Source organism: Ruditapes philippinarum, unplaced genomic scaffold (genome assembly GCF_026571515.1).
Source record: "Ruditapes philippinarum isolate M1 unplaced genomic scaffold, ASM2657151v2 ctg72_1_1_1_1, whole genome shotgun sequence".
NCBI classification, from domain to species: Eukaryota; Metazoa; Mollusca; class Bivalvia; order Venerida; family Veneridae; genus Ruditapes; species Ruditapes philippinarum.
In genome coordinates, this window is record NW_026857713.1 from 608,131 (window position 1) to 623,604 (window position 15,474).

Genomic DNA, 15,474 nt, shown 5'->3' on the forward strand with positions numbered 1-15,474 from the left:
ACTAAACTTTCATTAAAAATAGATGTTTATTTTCTAAGAAAATAATGATTTTTACGAAATGATACGACGCAGTTGAAAATAAAATATGATACGACGCAGTTGTATTTTCATTGCTGGCGGCATATTGGTTAAACTATTGAAATTATGTGCTAGGTATGCTTATAACGTCCGACAACATTTCTTGTTTACGACTTAAGTCAAAAGCAGAGGTCACTCATTGGTTTACATAAGAACGGAAATGTAATACAATTCTATTAAGGCTGCATTTTTCGGTCGCATTTTAGTACCTATCATAAGCATCTACAAATTCTGAAAAGCTGTGCCAAATGCAATATACATTGAAACACGTGATCGCACACCCATATGACAACGTGTTCTAGTGTTGCCTTAGCATGCTTATAAACTTGTTCCCATGAGTTCGAAATGGGAGTGATTACTATTTTTGATACAACATTCAATATTCCAGTGTAACCTCTCCTTGACACTGTATTAATCAGGAATTACTTTTTTTTATAAGAAAAAGAGAAAGAATTGCAAATTTTGAAAAGGTCTCTCGCTATCGGGAAAGACCTATGCGCAAATCGCATGCCTATCTTTGTTACTTGTAATTAGCAATAATTTCTGTCAATTCCGTTATTACTTGTCATTTACGTGCCGATTTTATTGTATTCATTTTCTTAATAATCGATGAGGACAGATGAGCTTTATAATTTGAAACTGAACACTAAATTTTTAAAATTGTATTATAAAATGGTTAAGCTACAATATATTTTTGCAAATAGGTTATGCGTTCCGTTTAGTCATTTTATGTTCATCGCCGAGAACTTTACCGCTGATTTTGTCGTACTCGCATTTCTTAATCGCCGTTGGGAAAGGTCTACGGAATGTATTTTTATATTTGCACTTAAGTATCATTCTTCTCCATCAAAAAACTTTAAATTTTCAAAATCGAGTAACATATGATACAACTACAAATTATTTTGTAAAGAAAGTGTCCGTTTTGCAAAGGTATTTTTACGCTGTGCACCGATAAATATGATACAGATATAGGCAGACATGATTTTTCAACAGTATTGAAGAAGTTTTCACAATATTAAACAGAAAATTAAATTAAGGTCAGATTATCGCACCGAATTTTCAACAGACTAGAGACATGACATCTTAACATACCTTCATACTAAAGTGTGATTTTTATTTGATAATGAATTGCCTGAAACTTAAACAAAAGTTTTCAGAAAACGACTTCACAGAGGATTACCCCCTGTTTACATTGAAAATTTCTCTGTTAGTCATACCGAAATAAGAAATTTAAATGTTATTCTCTTTATAATTAATTCAAATATTTATAATCTTAAAACTGTTGATGTAGTACATTGGTCATTGCGTATTAAATGGTATCCCTGTATCTGAAAGGAAGAATCATTATCATTTTCATGTAATCTAGTTTCTGCCAATCCAATAATATCACAAGACAACAATCCCTGGTCATGTTTCACATCAATGAAATGCTTGTTTAATGACCTACAATTGTTGAATGCAATTTTAAAATCCATATTTGAAAATACATGTATAGATTCCAAGGGGACATAACACAATTCTAGAGAAGCATCTTTAAGCAATCTTTCCATTTCTGTTTTAACTTGTTCATCAACTTGTAAACCCTGTTCATTAAAATTGAGCATTTGAAGCTTTTCTAAAGACCTTACCTTACTTAATGCAACATAATGAAGGTGAGGAACTTTTCGTGTTTTTCTTTGGGATAGGTCAATCAAAACACTATCAAGTGTTGTTCCTTGTGCTCTATGAACTGATCTCCCAGCAGAAGGTTGTAATGGAAACTGGATTCTTTCAAAAGTTTTTATGTAATATATGAAGGTCATTGTGATATCAAATGTTGGTGTCCAATTTTCATTTATTTGTGTGTGATAAAAGCCTCGATTTTCATATTTTAATCTAGTTCCACAACCAGCTTTCAAATCCACAAATTGTACCCATATGATACTAGGACGTTGTGTTTCCTTCAGTTTATACTCTATGAACTTTACAACACATGATGCACTATTTGCAAGTCCATCTTCAGTATTTGTATTGACTGTTAAATCATACAACATTCCTACAACAATATCCAATGAACAATGAAGATTAGCAGTTCTGTTTGGATCTGTGGGCAATCTTTTGATAGCCTCTTCTTGTTTACCCTTTGACAATTTTGGTGAAACAGCAGAATCATGACAAAGAATAGACACTTTTTGATTGTTTGAACTGTTTAGAAGTGTGTCATTGAAAATATGCATGTAATAATTTTCAGCAAATAGATGTGGGGAGTTAACTTGATCATTCTTAGCACTGGATTCAACTTCACAACCTTTAAGGACCATTTTATCTTCTGTTGTCAGTGAGTTAATTCTCAGCCTGTTTAATAAGTCTGCAAATAATAAATCATCCTTTTGTCTCATTACTTCTGACAACTCATACATAACAAACAGTTCTTTTAATAAGTTCATGGACAAAGATGCAGCATCATGACTTAAATCATTAAATATCCAACCACCATTTATAGGTTTTAATTGGAATAAATCTCCCACTGCGATAATGCTTACACCTCCAAATGGTTTGCGAGTACCTTTTAATTCTTGAAGTCTCTGATTAATGAAACTCATCAAAGTATTACTAATCATTGAAATTTCATCAATTATGACAACAGATAAATCTCGATATCTGGATCTGAATGTATTAAAGCTGTCATATGTTAATGTTTGGTCAGACTGTTTGTATTTCTGTTTAAATGCGGACGAAATAGTAGAGCCGTTTATATTGAAAGCTGCTTTTCCAGTATATGCACACAAGAGTACCCTTATATCATCAGTATTTTCTCCTTCTTTCAAATTAAGCATTCTATATAGTGTTTGATACAATGCTCTTATAACAACACTTTTACCAACACCAGCACCACCAGAAAGAAATGTAAATAAAAGTGCATCTTTTGTTTTTATCCAGTGAACAACATGATTGTAAAACTCTTTCTGTTTTGAGTTCAACGAACGCAGAAGAGCTCTGTACTCTTCATCTGGTAAAATATTTTCATACAATGTTTCCTTTTCTTATTTCTACCACTTTGGACAAAACATTTACTTGATCAGGCATTTCGTCAAGACTTAAAGGGAAAGACAAGGTTAGAATAAAAACTTGATTTCAGAAAAAGAATACTATAAGTAATAAGTCTGCAAATTTTCTGCCGCCAAAAAATAATATTAAACGAATGATAACAAAATTTAAATCGCTAAATCACCGATTTCTACAAATCAGTAAGCGCGACCATGTTTGTGTATTGGCCGTATAAAAACAGGTGCGCGTGATGTCATTTCCCCACATCTTTAGATTCATGATAAATCTAGTTGAATCGTAAGGAAATATTAATGACCAGACAATTTAATTTAAACAGGAGGTGTAGAGGAGATTTTTTATGGTTCAAAATACGTAACAATATCACAAAAAAAAAAAAAAATAAAAAATAAAAAATAAAGAAACGTACGGCTAGCCAAAAGTTCTAGCCGTACGTGAGTCACGAACGACTAGCCAGGACGCACTGTACGTATTGTCTAGCCGTACGGCACTTTTCAAAATTATATGGAAGTCGAACGTTATAAAATTGTTGATTTTCATGCTTATCATTTGTTGTTTTATTTGTATGAATTATTAAATCATTTTTGTTAATTTTAAGCACATGGATCGAATAAAAAATGATCGGAGTGGAATAAATAAATAAAAAGAACATTGAATGAAAAAAAAACAAAAACAAAAAAAAAACCGGTGAAATGCAAAAATAATTATATAATTTTCAAAACAGTAGATAAATATCGAACATAAAAGCACAGTCAATCAATTCATCAGCCTTTATTAAAACCTATCCAGGGACTGACAATAGAATTTTAGAATGCCTTTCACGGAACATGCAAACTTTCCTTGATGGACAAACTTCTATACAGTTCAGTCGGTAATTGTCGCAATTATCAAGAGCCTAACAACAATCATTTTCAGTGTTTGTTGTTGTTTTTTTTCATATAAAAGGTGTCGAAAATTAAACTTAATGAAACAAAAAAGGATTATTATCAAAATTTTGTAAACTATTTCAATTGGTGTAAATGCAAGCAAAGGCTATTTTTTTTCTCGACATCTTGCGTTGACAAAGATCGATATATATAGCGATCAAGGCGATTAATCTCTAAAAAGTGAACATCCAAAGGCAATTAATGCTGTTTCTTGGTTAAAATCCTCGCTTAAAGTCATATAATAACATATGCATTTTCGACTTCCATAAAATTTTGAAAAGTGCCGTACGGCTAGCCAATACAGCGTGTCCTTGCTAGTCGTACGTGACTCACGTACGGCTAAAACTTTTGGCTATCCGTACGGGCACGTACGCTGGCCACTTCCATTATAAAAACCCTACTAAAACGTGTTCTTAATAGTACATATAATTAAATTTTTGCAGTTTGATTCTGACTTTCCAATTTAAAGGTGTGAACATATGTTATAATTGATGTACACATTTCAAAAATATAAGCAACTCTTTTGAAAAGTAAATTGTTAACATGTCTGTCAACGTATGATGCTGCGCATCGTAATCGTAGCCTAATATTAACTGCAGGCAAATCATTTTTATTGGCTGCTCAAAGGTCTTATTTGCATAATTTATTCACACAATTGCTGGTTCTTACTACTCATGTCTAATACTGCGCATTGTCCATTTTAATTGTTCCTAATTTGCACCAAATGCTCCTGTCACACTGTGTACTGACGATTTTTATTGCTCCTTGTATGCCTCTGTGCCGACAGACCTTTTGATCATGCACAATGTTGCCCTGATTGGTTAATCACCCTTGTCAAATATTCTAATGACGAAATAGACATCTATTTTTTACGCTTCATCAGTGAACTGAATGACCTTAGGGGGAATTAGGTTCCACACCTGTCAAATTATACTATAGTAAATTACAGCACGTCATAAAATAGCAACACATTTTTTTCAGTTACCAATAATCATTTTAAATATTAAGTAGATTTATGATTTTTTTTTGTTTTATTGGATTAAATTTACGGTAGTAGAAATGCGTATCCGTCGGGGAAAGGAATTTGGTAAGTAGATATATATCGGATTTAGTTGGTATTTTACCTGAAAAAAAGATACATGACCGACGATGTACCCTATTTGGACAGCTTGTCTAGCGAAAATTAAGTACAAAATAAAAGGATATATCGTCAATTTGAAGAAGTTTCTCATAGTACCCAAATTAAATTTATGGTTTATCTTTGAAAATTAAGCAGTCATTGCTTAAATCATGTGGTGGGATCATCAGCAAGCTTGAATATCGGAGAAATAATAATTAATGTCGCGGCGTCTTCAATTAATTAATTAAAGCAATTCAGTTCCATATGATGTTTTCATAAATAATTTATAATGTACGCAATAAAATTAATAAGTTCTTCATCAAGATATATTTCAGTTGTACCAGCGTATACACCTATACCGGAGGTGGTATTACACGTCACAATCTCGGTCTCGTCTGTCTCGCGAGAATGACAGAACGCCAAAATGGCGGCGCCCATGAACTTATTTCTCAAGTAAACAATAGTGTCTTAAAACACGAATTTCTCTCTTATAGGGTTGATGTCAATAGGAAAACTGTCATGGTTCCTCTTTTTTAATGATGAATATTTATATTAGACGGACATCAATCAATCCATTCCTATTCCTTTAACAATCGGTGCTTAAATTTACCAAATTGTTTTAAATTATTAACAACATCCCTGTACAGCATATCTCTAATGTTTAGTACCTCATCAATATTTTCTGTTGTTATCAAATCAGAATATTTTGAATATATTAAAGCACAAAATGAGTTAATAGTGCATTGACTACCTCTAGTTTGAATAGAAAATCTGAAGGGCATACCAGTGCAATAGGTCTCACAGGACTGACCCACAATTTTTCCTTGATCTTTTTGCATTGCAGAAGATGTATTGCATATTCTTTGATTCAAATTTGAATTCTGAGATAATATTTGTTCCATTTCGGAATATATAGCATTTGTTTTGTTTGAGTATTGTTTTGTGTTTGCCGTACTGATGAACGGACTTTCGTTTGCCGTACTGATGAACGGACTTTCAAGCGCCCTGAATGCTGGTGCGTTGACCAGACCTACATCAGGTGCTTTTTGGGCTCTGAATGCCGTCACATTGACTGGACCTACATCAGTTGCCCCAGCGACCATGTCTGCCGGTGTAGCGTGAGATTCGTCAGACCCGTGAAAGATGTAAGATCTTACGAATCTCACGGGAGGGTCGTGAAAAATGTCAGACGTGAGAAACGTAAGACTATTTTAGTGGAGAACATTTCCTGTTGCAATTAAATTAAATACTGTCAATATTTCATTGCATCAATAAAGTAATGGTTAAAGCGAAGGAGTTTGACTGTTTTTACGAGTAAATAATAACAATTTTAATCAATGTTTCGGCTTTAAAATAGCCGCTCGGATGTTCATGATTTTCTACAAATTAATTTGGATTTTTATATTTTGCATAGATCTACTATGAAGTAAATATGAAGTAACTAATGGACCACTCCTTATGTTTTTAAAATATAAACATACAGTGGTGAATGTTGCTGTCAATCTATGAGTGAATTACACAAATGCCGAGTTGAAATCATCTTGTTCGGCCCTAAATGAACTCGACCGACTCGATCATCTCGGCCACGATAGTGTAAAAAGGTAATTCTAAAAAAAAAATATACTGTATATAATTATAATATATATACTTATATATATATTTTTTAGAATTACTTTTTTACACTTTCCCAACACTGGGCTGTGTCCCTGTGATAGATACCTTTTATCACAGACACTTGGGGTGCCTTTAAAATCCAAATAAGATATATCTTTGTCAATCCCAGCACATGTACTGATCATATATGTAAAAAAAATTAATATAAGCTGTTTTGAAAAAAAAATCATATTTCAAGGTCTAAAATAATACACACACACGAGCTCCACATCCCAAGTGTCTGTGCCTTTTAACTGCACTGTGCTGTCCTATAAACTTACATGCTAGAAGATCTTTCGTTTTAGCAGAGGAGATCTACACATTCTTTCACTGGTTGCAGAATACACTATTTCAGGAATGATTGGGTACCAAATTTATTTTAAGCACCAAACTATAATCTTACAGCAATGTTACACCAATAAATCAAAGTTCCTGGCAAGTTAAAACACAACAATAGTTAGGTGCTCAACATTTTATATTTCCAAATAATGTATAACCCCAAAAAACATGTTTCAATCATAAACATGATCTTTAGACTTGTAATCAAGTTTTCACTTTTCAAGTCATTACAGTCAGGTAATAAACATAAATTATAACTGAAGAAATAGAGAATAGCCACGTTTTTTCTATAAATACAATATTTATTTTCATTGCGTGGTATAAACATAAATATTTCATTGAGTTGGTGGTTGCCACAAGTGAAACATGATAATTTTCATACTACAAACTATTTATAGAAAGTACTTAAATTTACTTGTTTATTATATGCATTTCTCTTTTTTGACATCACAATATGAAGACTAACTCGGCTGAATATAGCAGAAATTAGTCTGGCAAGACACCGGTGAAAATATGTTTCACTGCAGTGAAAAATATTTTTTTTGCAGTGAAAATAAGGAAAGTGAAAATAACATTTAATTTCATCAATATTTCTTATCATTTTATTTATAAGTATGTAATAAAGAAACATTAACCTGGAAATACCATATTTCCAGCTTGGAAAGAGGTGCACATCTTCTCTTTGAAATGTTCTTTTATATTCAATTCTTGCCGGGGTACTTACATCCAGCTTCTAATACCAAATATTAAATTTAATACCCAGTTTCTTTCATATAATATCAAAACAAAAAAATCAGCAAAAGCAATGTTGTAAAAAATTAATTTTTAAAATAATATAATTATATTAAATTCTAAAGAAGTTATTTTACTGTTTACTATCATTTAGGGGGGGCGCGGATATAGTGGGTTTTTAATAAACTGACACTGCGAGAAGTCATATTGGCAAGTTTCAACCATTAACTGGAGTGAAGAAGAAGATACACTTAGATACATTTCTGGCTTGAAACCAGAAATTTTTAAAAAACTTTTATTAAAAATTTAATTTTTTTTTTAGTAAACTTTTTGGGGAGACATTTTATTTTAAAAAATTTTTACTTATTATTATCAGTATTCGGTTTCCTAGATTTGCTAACTGCTTGACTAGATAGTTCTCAAATTAAAAGTATTTTTTTTCTTATCAGATCTGAATTATCCATGCTAGAGGTATGGTTAAACCATGTCACAACAACAATTTCTTGCATATCAGACAGGATAATCTATTGTTTGCACGGGTGCTAAAAACCTTGCTTACACCCCTGGCTTTAAAGGGGGAATTTCTAGCTCACAGGTAACTGTTTACAGAAAACTCTGCAGAGCATATTTGCCGAAAACAAATATGCTTAAGCTAGATGTTCAAATCTGTACTGATAGCTGGTGTAAGATTTTTATGTTATAACCAGTATGACTGGTTCCAGTATGAATACATTCAGTGGTTTGTGTAGCAACCAAAGTTTAATGGCAAAATCATTAAAACAGAAATTTGCACATTTCACCTAGAGAAAAATCCTTTGTAAGCTACCAAGCACTTTGAATATTTAAATAATAATATTAATAAAATTATAGCGTTTAGTAATATGCACATTTTTTTCTAGTTTAACTTATCTGTTTAGTCACACTTGTTTTGTCTAAGTATAAATCATTTCCATAAATAAATGACTAAGTTATGAATCATTTCCATAAATAAATGACTAAATTAAGGAAATGTAAGCGAAATTCAATCATCTGACCTGGATGGTCAATGTCATTTTAAAGTTATAGCTGGTTATATGGATTTCATTAATTTGACCTTGACGGTCAATGCAATAACTTACCTTCAAGTTCAAGATCATTATGAGTGAAGTCAAGTTGTGTCTGATTAGCTTGAAGGTCTATCCTAACAGATTGTTGTTTTCAAGTTTGAAGAAAATCCATTCAAAATTATCAAAGTTTTAGCCACTAATAGCAAAATAAATCAAAAATTTTGACATTTGACTTTGAAGGTCAGGGATCATTTATGAATGAAGGTCAACTTTTGTCTAGTCTACTTCAAGGCCCTGTCCAAAGATATTTGAGCCGTGTCACGACAAAACCAACATATAATGGGTTTGCGACCAGCATGGATCCAGACCAGCCTGCACATTAGCACAGTCTGATCAGGATCCATGCTGTTCGCTTACAAACCCTATTACAAGTAGAGAAACTGAATGCGGATGCATAGGCTGGTCAGGATCCATGCTGGTCGCAAACCCATTATGTTGGTTTTGTCGTGACACGGCTCTTTTTGTGTCGCACGTAGCTCAAAAAGTAATTGACCTAGAGTCATGAAACCTTACAGGAATGTTGCTCAGCATGTGTAGTTGTGCACCTTTAAAGACATGTGTACTTCCAAAGTATTAAATGTATCTTTTTATTTCATTTCAGCTGTACTTGTTTTTCTTCCCGTCCGAATGTTTCATGGGAAGACTAGAGCCGCTTGGTCGTCTGTAACCCGGTTAGGTGGAATAGGTTCTGCTGGATTTGGTGGGGCAGTGATGGCATTGACTGCTACGTCAATGTTTTTATGTTGTCCAGCTCTTTCCTGCATTGTCTATAAGTTTGATTGTACAGCCTGTCAGCCTGTGTAATAACACGAATAATATAAACAATCTTCGTGTAGTATAAGCAGCTTTCCCGCCGACTGTGTCTATAGCAACATGAGGTCTTCATCGACACACGCGAAAGAGCGTGGTCTAATGCTTACTTGACTTTTAGATATGTGTAGCTATCACATCATCTGTCGCTCATAGTTCCGTCAATATCTCTCTCCACCAATCTACCGTACAGTTGATTGGACACTTGCTAGGATATTGACCCTACCAAATAGTTTTAATCCCAAATTTGTTTAAAATAACTGGCAATTTTTACAATAGTTGTTTTATTCTACTATTAAATTATAGCAACGGAGATTGTAGTTAATTTCATACAAATTTTATGTTAAAAACATCCGTAGAGATTTTTAATTTTGTTTTAATTGAAAGTAGGTCACGCCAATTACTGACTTGCCAGTAATAGGGCCAAAGAATTGATGTAGACAGCATTTACATAAAAGTAGAGAAAACCTTAATCATTGCAGAAAAGATCCCATACAAGATTTTAATGTCTATTCAAAAAAGGGTTGTTTTTTATATTTTTGTAAGGTTACCACATGCGAAAAAATTTTAAATAATTCCTTCATTTAATTTAAGGTGTTGGGAAATTATATTTTGATCGTTTTCCCCGTGTAAATTTTCCAAAAATTTTCTTTATGGGGTTTATGTTTTTTAAAAATTGGTTTATATGTTTTTTAAAAGCCCAAAGGGGCCAAATAAATAAAAGGGATTTTCAAAGATTAATTCCGTATTTTTGACTTGTTTTTCCTACATTATTTTTTAATTTAGCTTCAATGTTAACATAATACGGAAAGGCATCAACGTTGTGCAAAATATATTCCCTTATTTCGTTCACGTCTTTTTGGCTTCAGTTAAAATAGTTCATCAAACACACTTCTCTCGTATACTAGCATTTTAATAGTTATAACCATTTATCTCGTTTTGCTCAGGCTATTGATCCCTTCTAAAAAAACAAACAAATAAAACAGCACATATAACCGCTAAACTTCTCTTTAGAAACTGTTTTGTCACTTTGGCTATCTTAGTCGGTTCCATAATAACACAACTTTCAAAGCTAAGTACTAGTAATCAGGAAAAAAAGAAGTGAAAGATATTTGTATTTTTTTCTAATTTAGTAAAGTTTTTTTGTTGTGTTTTTTTTTCTCATTGGCAATGTACTGTGTTAAATGATTATATACTTTTTTGTTCATACCGGAACTATGCATTCTTTGTTATATAAAATTGTGTTATGCCCCAATTAATATTGTATTGAAAAATGCTTGGGTGAAAATAAAAGATATGTTCTGTTCTGTTCTGACTAATAACAACTTATCATCCAAAAAAAAGGACGCGTAGTGTTTGTCACAAACTCTACTGATAATTGTTTATTAGCAGAGGGAACAATAAAAAACAACTCTTTCTCCAAATGATAACGTTTTACTCAGGTTAATTAGGTTTGGCATTTTTTTGTCTATGGCTGTATATTCAATTCAATTCAATGTTTATTTGGCTTTAACATATATACAATGTTTATCGCCAATACATATAGTATTCTGGCGGCACAATACAAAACAATACATATTTTGAACATGAGAAAAGCATGTTAATAACAATTACATACTTTGAACATAAAAACATGACATTAATAATAACACAGGTTACACAATACATAAATTATTTATAATCATCCTCTTAAAGAAAATGATTGGTATAATTATATATTTAGCTAGCTTAATAATAGTACTGCTTCGAGAACTGTTAAGAAGATTTTTAAACTTAAGTAAATTAGGCAAATGGCAATAATAATTTGGCAACTATTTTATACGTAATTCTCTATAAAACGGACAAACTAAGAGGAAGTGATATTCATTTTCAATGACATTCATATTACATTTGGTACAAATTCTATAATAATCATGAGAAAAGCATGATAATAACAATTATATACTTTGAACATAAAAACATGACATTGTAACACAGGTTACACAATACATAAATTATTTATAATCATCCTCTTAAAGAAAATGATTGGTATAATTATATATTTAGCTAGCTTAATAATAGTACTGCTTCGAGAACTGTTAAGAAGATTTTTAAACTTAAATAAATTAGGCAAATGGCAATAATAATTTGGCAACTATTTTATACGTAATTCTCTATAAAACGGACAAACTAACAGGAAGTGATATTCATTTTCAATGACATTCATATTACATTTGGTACAAATTCTATAATAATACATGTAGTATAAGATTGACAATTACATGTAGTACATAAATTATAATGTTATGTGGTAGGACCGTTTCCGGTAAAACAATAACAAACTGCCGAGATCTAAAATAAGCAAAAACGTTATAAAAAGGACCTAATAGACACGTTATACATAAATAGACACTAAATAATAACTGGCGGCAAGGCACGTTAACAATCCACAACACTCCACAACACCACTACGCTTCTGGAGACAGGCAACAGCGGCGGCCGTACTCCACCCACTTCTTTCACGCTACAACGTCCACATCAGTTCTACAGACATCACCTTTCCTACCACTAAAATTATCTAAAATTATTGAATGCTTTATTCTTTTAGAAACCATTTTATTCATTTTATATCTTATATTTTATAATAAAGCATTCGGTCTTATTTGACCAATATAGAGTGTGTTTGGTTTGTTTACATCACAGGAGATTCACATTTTATCATTAATTGAAAAATATAAGCAAATAATTAAAAAATAACGGCAACTGTATCCACTCTACAGTATACTATAAATAAACACAAGGAATGCAACGCCTTTTGCACACGTGGAAAATCAATGTCAACAAACTAGTTTAGCATTTTCGATACACAATACAAAATTATTCCTTTTACACCCGCTGATATTAAGCATTGCATAATAATAATAAATTGGCAATATTTACTCAAATGTCAACAAAATATTTTGTCTGGCACTCCATGCGCTGACAGTCGGAAGTGACATAAATTGCTCCGAATATCGGAAGCTTAATATGTTTATTCAGATATAATCAATTAATATTATATTTTGAAAAAGAGACAACGTGCTGACAAATGCCAAAACACGAGTAAATCAAGATGCACAAGTGTCCCGCCATTATAAAAGGAAATTATGAAAGCGGAAAAGGACGTGTACGTTGGCTTGTTGGCTAGTATTTTAAATCAAAGAATAACTAAATGGTGTAATGAAAATAACATTATTTCTGATGCGCAGTTTGGTTTTAAAAAAGTAGTTCGACTACAGATGCAGTTTTTATATAGCATTCTATTATTGAAAAATATTTGAACCAGAATAAAAGATTGTATTGTGCTTTTTTTATTGATTTAAAACGTTGTTTTGATTCTATATACAAGAATGCACTTTGGTTTAAAGCAGCACGCCTCCAGATTCATGCTTATTTTCATGAAAATTTTGAAAATATATTTGAATGTGTCATATTGTGAAGTAACCAAAAGGCAGCAATTTACACATTATCAATGGCACTTACAAACCAGGTTAATTACTAAAAAGTGGTTAAAATATGCATAAATACCCTTTACTGCGTTAGTAACGCAGTAGAAATATAGTTGTAAAATACTGAAAAAACATTAATCGCACATGATATGTAAAATATTACTTGAATCTTGAAACTATTTACTTTTCCATACATCTTAGTACATTGTACATTTTTCTCAAGTTTGATTTCATCTACATCCCAGATTTCATTGACATATTTTGACTCATATGGAGGCGTGCAACTTTAAGATGTATTATGCTGGTTTGAATGGTAAATTATTAAGAATAATAAAGTTTGTACACATTTTTTGGACAAGGCAATTTATCATGCACACAGCATAACGTAGTATATAAGGTGTCACCCCGGTACGGAATTAGACCCAGCCCGTTGTAGTAGAAAGTAGTTCTTTTAAATTTTGAAATGGCCTATTTCAAGTCATCTAAATTGATACTGGTTATATTTTAAGTATATCTTTAGTAATTGTGTACATAAAGTTTCATTTCTGAGTACTTTAAAAGTTGTTTTTGATGTATTTTTGCTGGACTTCATTTCTGGGTGGAAGGTTTCAGGAAGTACTATGTACACGAATACACACCAGTTACTATTTGGAATATTCTATAGTGATTACAGAAATTAAAAGCTGCAGAAAAACTCCAAGGGCTAATGTATTATTTTTTTTAGCTAAATTTACTTGGACTGCATTGGTGTTTAAAGAAATGGTCATGAAGTTTCGGTACCGGATTTGCTTTGTCCAGAATTTAGCCTTAAATGTGATGGATTTACTATAGGATATATGGGTCGAAAATTCAGTACGCCGTCTCCATAAATACAGAACCGTACGTGAAGTACGGAATTTAGATTATCTTCCTTTCTGGAAAACACCGCGAAGAAAAGAGTCGATTTCATTTGTAGAGAAGCATAATCAGAAGGCTTGCAGCAGTAATGCAAACTGGGTTTATTATGACAGTCAGTTTTTTTGTGTAAGGCTGTTAATCTCTCAAAATGTAAGTAATTTCAGGCCAAATCGACAAAATCGAATGCCAGTTGCCGCAAAAGCCCAGCAGAACACACCAAGGCTTATGGGACCTCGCTTCAACACCTTTAATTTAAAGTTGAGAGGTTATATTTTTGGTTAAATGATTATCCCAATCAAGACATCACCAGTTATCTTTTAAATGGCTTTCAAAATGGTTTCAAATAAAGAAATAATGGGCCGCGCATCTCTCTTTTTCTAAAAAAATTAAAATCTGCCATAATATACCCAGAAATATTTCAAGAAAAGCTAAATAAAGAACTAATGTTGGGTCACCTTTATGGTCCATTTGAACATCCACCATTTTCAAATTTGAGAATCAATCCTTGTGGATTGGTACCAAACAAATCCGGACGCTGGCAACTTATCACTCATTTATCATTCCCTCAATCGTTATGCATAAATGAGTTTATAAATCCCGAGTTATCCTAGGCGCAATATTGAAAATTTGACAGTGTAAGGTTTTGGTAAAGGGGCACTACTCATGAAAAAAGATACCAAGTCAGCGTTTGATTTCTTCCCGTTTAGATTTCCCACTATTGGGTATTTACAACGAATTTATATCGGAGATCTTGACTCAGAAAACCATGCCTCTAAGCTGTGCAACCTTCGAAAAGTTTTCAACTTGCTTACATTGGATAGTAGCTAAATATTTTAAGTACACTAATATTGACCATTATTTAGATGATTTTTTGTTTGCGGCCATGACATTACCCGACTTATCTGCTATAGTTCATACTTTTGATTTTATTTGTGGTGATATTGGGGTGCCACTAAATGAGGATAAAACGTAAGGACCAGTTACAACTATTGTTTATCTAGCTAGGCTTGGAAATAGATTCAGAAAATGGAATTATTAGAATTCCACATGAAAAGATTATAGCATTAGTACATCTGTTGGAAACATTTAGGAATAAAAAGAAAATTACACTAAAGCAGTTGAAATCATTATTTGCATCTGCAGAGCCATTCCTTCTGGTAGAACATTCAATAGACGTTTTTATAATGCCCCAAGCACGTTTACCCCATCATTTCGTTAGGGTCTCTGCTGGAATGCGCTACGATATGGAAGCATGGTTGATGTTTTTAAAAATGTTAATGGTATTTTTTACTTGAGTGCCT

General features: G+C 32.3%; 1 protein-coding gene across 1 annotated transcript; it reads right to left on the reverse strand.

The window, feature by feature from the left end:
* Window positions 1-1,343: 1,343 nt before the first annotated feature.
* Window positions 1,344-6,272, reverse strand: LOC132750657 (uncharacterized). The gene is made up of 2 exons (XM_060740667.1): window positions 6,125-6,272; window positions 1,344-3,067 (listed from the first exon to the last, which is right to left on the reverse strand). The coding sequence occupies exons 1-2, from the start codon at window positions 6,270-6,272 to the stop codon at window positions 1,344-1,346; spliced, it is 1,872 nt and encodes a 623-aa protein (XP_060596650.1).
* Window positions 6,273-15,474: the final 9,202 nt, after the last annotated feature.